Here is a 6,667-nt window from a genome sequence, read left to right as displayed (position 1 = left end):
TATATATATATATATATATATATATATATATATATATATATATATATATATATATATACATACATACATACACACACACTTTTTATACATACACACACATATATACACACACACAAATACAGACAGTCCGTGTTTGTATTCAGACACATTTCAAACTATCCTTTATCTGTCCCTCAGCAATACGGTCCTTTTTATCAACATTAATTTGAAAGGCAAATGGAAGCAGTGGCACTCTAAAGATAAGCAAGTATAATGTCATAAAGTAATTTCAGGATTGGATCAAAGGTTCCGATCTGTACAAATGATATTAATACCCTAACTAAGTGTTGTTGTCTTTTGTTTATTGTCAAACATGGAAGTGACATTTCTAAATAATATATATTTTTTCCCAAACTGGCCCATACTTCTGAGTTTTGCTCTTAATTAAAAAGCAAACATATAGCTATATAGTAAATAATCATGTTTTTCTCTTTATTTAAAATAACTCCAAAACATGCTAAATTACAGTATTAACGATTAGGACATAGCATGAGGAAAAACTGTCAAAGAGACAAACAAAAAAGTAGAATGCAGCTCCAAACTTTTCTTTGTAAACAAACAAACACGTCATCCTCAAACCCTGTCAGTCTTACCAAAGCTATTGTCCTCTCCAATGTCCCGTCCATATTTATTCATAGCCTCCCCGAGAAGCGCCTCAGACTGGGGATAACCAGGACTACTCTGGCCCTGGCCTCGGATCTTGGACACTGTGTTCATCATGGTGAGCTTAGCTCTGGACGCAGGATTGGGTTGCAAGTACTCCGTTGTTTTGGTAATCACATCCATTACTGCTTTGCTGGTAACATCCGCTTTCTGGTGGGAAACAGGAAGACAAAAAGGAAAGAAAAGTCCAATTACCATCAGGGGCATTACTTAATAGTGCAGATATTTCCAACAAATTGAAAACTACAAGATAAACAGGCTGTAATTACCCGTTCAAGTTCTTTAAAGTCTTCATCCAGTTTAGTTCCTTCAGCACCTCCAACCTTTTCACTCATCAACTGTGGACATAAATCAGGTAAAAGCATTACTTCAAGTACAATTGCTTATATATTTGTTATAACATAATCCAGCTTTAAAAGTACATGGTAACCTTAGTGATTACCGAGTAGGAGCGCATGTTTATTGTGATATATAAAAAAACAAAAAAGAGCAGAAGCAGCTTAGGTTTAATATTAAAACTTGAAAGCGTTTTGTTCTTATAAATGAAGTACTAAATGATAGGGCTTCTGACATGATAAATGTAATTATTTGTGTTTTTTGAATAAAGGTGGACATTATACATATTTTTTGTCCAAATAATGATTTAATTTACAGCCTGTCTTATGACGGCGCCTTTTGAAGCCAGGGGAAAGCACTTTCCACTACATTCAGTCATGCCAAAACACAATCATACAGATGGTGCCAAACTACTTTGTAGCCACAGCTGCCCTGGGGAATAGTGACAAAAGTGAGGCTCCTGTAAACAGACATCAAAAGGGAGAAGTGTTTTGCCCAGGGTCACAAAAGCTGTGGCACACTGTCATAGTTTGGTGAGGTTCGAAGTGATTCAGAACAAACTTTTTCATCCTACAATCAAAAGAGTTTATCACTAAACCCTAAATCTACTCATCATTACTTTAAATATGACATAAAGAATGATACCTAGGTTCCAAATTTTTACTAGTAAGAAACATGCATTTTTTCTGTATTCTTTTAACATTGTAAAACTAAATATTTAATTTGATCTTTTTGAATAATTCTTCTATTTCTAGGTTTAATTTAATATATTCTACAATTTCATGAATTAGTTTCACATTTTCTTTAACATTGCTGCATAAATATCAGGAAAAAATGTTAAAATATAATTTGTTTCCAAAGTCAAAGTAACAATTCACATCCTGAGGAAGTCAGCTAATTAATAGATTCTTCAGGCGTATACAAAGACTCATCGTTGGATCAGAACCATGCATCATAGACTCGACCCAGAAACAACCTCCAAGCATCTGGATGTGGAACGGACTAATGCAAGCATTGCACTTGAGAACATCAGGTTCATATGAAGGCTTTTCCTTTTTCCATCAGGTCAGCACATGCATTATGATTTCCTTCATGATAACCACATCCCAAAGTTTGTTTTACTGTGAAGAAAATATAATTTTATATACTCCATCTGTCACATATTGTTTCCAGCCACAATGATGACCCAATACGTGTTAGTCTGGATGTTATTCAGGAAACCTCACTGAAACGCTCAGCACCATACTAACAGAGATCGTCAGTACTAAATTATGCAGCGCAGTATGGAAAAATCCTCTATAAACACACAATGGTTTCTTAGATTAGCATGCAAAAAGTTAATGTATTAATTACAAATATGGACAATGTATTTATCAAACTACCGTAATAATCTTTGTAGTCGACAATCCCACCTAAAGTTCAATTATTATTATTATTAGAAAAGAAACAAAGACATGCAAAGATCATAACAGATCTATAAATTTGGATAAAAAGTGCATAAATCCAGATTGTTAGGGAAGTCCAGCTCCACTGCATACTCCTGAAAGGAGTCCCAAACTTTATCTAATTTTTTGCCACCTTCCTTTTAAAATGAATCATATTTTTTTCAACTTAGCAAAAATAAAGAACTTCTCTGACTTTAACAAAATAAATGTGCTGAGCCAATAAACAAACAAGGTTTTAACATGTTAATAGGGTTTAAAAAGTAATTTAAAATACTGTATAGTTACAGGGACATCTTTACAGATATTGGGTCAACATGGAAACATTTGCTACTTCTGTAAAAGTGAGACAATAAAGATTATATTTCCAGTGGAACCAGTATTGCAGCTTTACTGTGTCTGTTTTTGTTTGGTTAAAGAAAAAAAAAGGGCCCTCCAAACTCAAAATAAACAGTGCAAAACTCCATAAATGTTTTTGGGACAATCCAGGAGAAGCATCAGATTCTAAATGAATCCACATTTTGACTATAACTGTAGGAAGTTAGGACTTAATCAGTTAAAACCCATTTGTTTCACAGTACATTTAATGATAAGTGTGCCAAGTGGAGCCGTTTGGCACAACATAACATTGTTTTTAGCTTATAAAATGGAATCTGTTTGAATAAAAGTGCTGATTTCTATTGGAGAACTCCTTCTGCTATTGAAATATCATCTAAGTGTATCACTGTGCAAAACTTAGCTGTATCCCTTAATCTTCATATGGAGGAATAGGAATTTTATTAAGCAAAATGAAATAAATTGAAGAAGTGCAAAGAAAAAATAACATATAAAGTATGTTTACTTTATGTGGGGAGGAGAAAAAAAAAGAGAAAAAAATCACTCTACAACAGGACTGAAACTGTTAGTGCAATCATGATTAATCAATTATTGAAATAATCAACTAATAGTAATCGTTTAATCATTAACTAGAGAATGCAGACTCTAAACATGCCATTAGCTGAAAGAGCAATATATTTATACCCGAATTGTAAAAAAAAAATTAAAACACTTTGTACCGTATTTTAGTTGGAAAAACCGTTTTCGCCATGAATGTTTGATACAGAACGAATTAAATGGCGTAGTTTTAGCTATTAATTATTGTTCAAGGTACCCTATTGCGATCAGATTATCATCAGTTAATCTAAAAACAATAGAATACAGAATAATTAATAAAAAGAATCATAAGTTGCAGATATATATTGCAATTTCAAGTCTCAGACTGAAGTTTGGTATGAAACTCTAGTTTACATTCAGCCTGGTGGCACAATTGACTGGAAGTTATATCATCTGAAATGCATGGGTTTTACTTCCTTAGTAAAAAGTACTACAGAGATATGCTATACACTGTTGGAAAGGTAAATGTTTGTAGTTTGATGGGTTAGATTGCAATAAAAATAAATAACTGTGCAAAACTCATTGGGTGACTTGTTTTGTAAACATGAAAGCCTCCTCCTGTGATGGATTTAGGGAAAGAAAATAGAATTAACTCATTACAAATTTTGACCTATTTTTACAGACAGCAAAAAAAAAGCAAAAAAAAAAAAAAAAAAAAGCCTGTTAATCAGCTCTTAGAGGTATCAGACCATGGCAGACTAAACAGATTAACAACAGTTGAATGTGGCTAAAGTCCCCAACATGTAGTGTTTAAGTAGTCTGTGCATCCAACACATGTCAAACATGTTTAGCTCAGTTCATGGGGCGGCTCCATCTAACCTACAGTCAAATAAGGCTCAAATAAACAGGGCAGATGCAGTGTCTGGTTCATGCTAATGAGCCATTTTTATGCAAGATCTCCACTGAGGTGATGATAAACAGTATTTCAATGCAAGCCACAGGGAGAGCTAAGAAGAGAATGGGGGGCTGGCTAAAATTTAACAGTCTGTTGTGGGAACAACAACATCAAAAGCTATTTTTAAAGTTGGAGAATGCAAACCAGCGAGTCAAACATGCTTTGTTTCTGAACATTAACCCATCAAATGTTTAGAGGCAATTCTAAATGATCAACTATTGTTTTCTTCGTATGTTTTAGCATGAGACTATGTTATTCTTTTTAACATTAGCATCACAACCGTTGATAGGCACTTTGCTAACAAACCCCAACAGTATCCTCTTTTTTTCATTATCATTCTTTTTATAACCAGATTAAAAAGTTACTAATAGCTTTTTTAACGAGGTATTTGCCTTTAGTCATCTGGATGCTAATTTAATGCCTTTCATGCAGATCGTGCTTCAACATCCGGTTCTTCAACTTTAACCAAACCTTTAATGAATCCATACTGCAATGCTGCACAAGGGCATACCATGCCAGCTGCAAAATATGCCTGATGGTCAAACCCTTAACCTGGAAAAGCTATAAACAGAATTTCAGACTGACTCATCCCAGTAAATGAGCTTTAACAATGACAGGACCACATTAAAGTTAGGTGAAGTCATCATTACAGCATCTGTGGAATCCTAAGCGTGACAAGTCAGATTTCCTTGAGTGAAATCAGCTAATGTAGGAAGAACTGTAAAAAGCACCCACATGACTCTGAGTATCTACCCATAAAATAAGCATGGAGCAATTACATCAATTATATGACGTTCTGCCAAAATACAGGCATCTATTGGAAAAGAATGCAGCCACCAAAACCACTGCTACTGGTTTTGCAGGTAAAGCCATGCTATGAGTTGTGTTTTGCTATTTGGAAGAAACCCCAAATAAAGGGTGACTGGTGCCTAAAACCTGACTGAAGAAAGTTGAAAGCAACCTGTGCTTTAGGTTTACAGGAATATAACAACAGTCAGAGAAACTCAGGAAAGCTGTGTTGGATTTAAAAGATCTAGTGGCACCATCTATATTATTCATATTTGGAGAAATATAGAAAATGCACCTTTTTAAATCTGAAGTTTTTTAAATCACTCAGCTGAAATAACAAGTTTGGGCTCTGTTGAATCAAATCACCTCAACTGTCAAACAACCACTAGGATAACTGTGATATCAAATTTACATTTCAACCTTATAAATGTAGAAAAACTAAAACCCCATCTTTACAGGAATGCCTGAAACCCTCCATGTCTGATATGGGGGAGATAAACCCCTCGAACAGATGGTGCTAATCCTGGGTCCTATAAGTTAATGAGCATTTAGTTAAAAGGAAACTCGGTGACAATTTATACAAAATTAATACCAACGGTCATTTTATATATTAAATCGAACTATATTAAAATAAGTTATAAACTCAGAAACACGATAAATAACAGACAAACTAAGCTGAGCAGATCCTTTGAAGTTTAGTTAAACCTGAGATTAGCTCATTTCAGACTAATTTAAAAAGGTGTCAGTTTGAAGGTTTTTGCTATATTTATGTGTCTGGTTGCTTTCTGTTATTTTTATTCCGGCTTTTGAAAGCTTGTTCTATCTTAATTAACCGACTAGCTTCAAGCTAGTGGTACAGAAATAAGTAGAAGAGCAGCGAACAATGCTAATGTCTGAGGAAACAGTCCGTTTACCTGACTGGCTTTGAAGAATTGCTTCCTAAGTCCTGCGACCGACATCTTTAAACGGTTCTTACTGGTCTTCTGTTGGGAAAATAGTTAGTAAAAAGTCTCGGTGAATAAATTTAGCCCCAAGTGAGCCGCGAGAAGACCTCTTCAAACTTTTCTCCGCGGATAAGAAACTTGCTAAGCAACCGCAATTTCCTGGCTTCAAAAGTGGGAGGGTACGAACTGGTTCAAAACACCTACGTAGACATGGGTCGGTCTTCTTCCTTTTACACTCTATTAAAGTAATATCATTTTAGCATGTGTATATCCTGACAGTACGGAAGAGGATTAGGGCCACTGAAAAAAATTAAAAAAGTTAACTGATTTTTACAATTTTATTTCAGTATAAGAAAAAAGTCAGTATTCTGACTTTATACTGAAAAAAGTCAGTATTCTGACTTTTTTCTCAGAATTCTGACTTTTTTTCTCAGAATTCTAACTTTAATCTCAGAATTCTAACTTTTTTCTAAAAATTCTGACTTTTTTCTTAAGATTCTGAATTTTTTCTCAGAATTCTGACTTTAATCTCAGAATTCGGACTTTTTTCTCAATATTCTGACTTTTTGCTCAGAATTCTGACTTTAATCTCAGAATTCGGACTTTTTTCTCAATATTCTGACTTT

At 34.2% G+C, this 6,667-nt stretch overlaps 1 protein-coding gene across 3 annotated transcripts in view; it reads right to left on the bottom strand.

The window, feature by feature from the left end:
• sh3gl1 (SH3-domain GRB2-like 1) overlaps positions 1-6,198 on the bottom strand; it is a 17,596-nt gene extending 11,398 nt beyond the window's left edge. For all 3 annotated transcript variants that reach the window (XM_015402750.1, XM_015402751.1, XM_015402752.1), the window contains exons 1-3: positions 6,012-6,198; positions 972-1,040; positions 633-852 (exon numbers count right to left, since the gene is read on the bottom strand). In XM_015402750.1, coding sequence (XP_015258236.1) covers positions 633-852; positions 972-1,040; positions 6,012-6,056 — 334 coding nt within the window. In that variant the 5' untranslated portion in view covers positions 6,057-6,198. The remainder of the gene's footprint in view (positions 1-632; positions 853-971; positions 1,041-6,011) is intronic.
• Positions 6,199-6,667: the final 469 nt, after the last annotated feature.

This window comes from Cyprinodon variegatus, unplaced genomic scaffold (genome assembly GCF_000732505.1).
Source record: "Cyprinodon variegatus isolate N-32 unplaced genomic scaffold, C_variegatus-1.0 Scaffold1391, whole genome shotgun sequence".
Taxonomy (NCBI): domain Eukaryota; kingdom Metazoa; phylum Chordata; class Actinopteri; order Cyprinodontiformes; family Cyprinodontidae; genus Cyprinodon; species Cyprinodon variegatus.
Note: the sequence above shows the minus strand (reverse complement) of the source record. Positions and strands in the feature narration are given on the sequence as shown.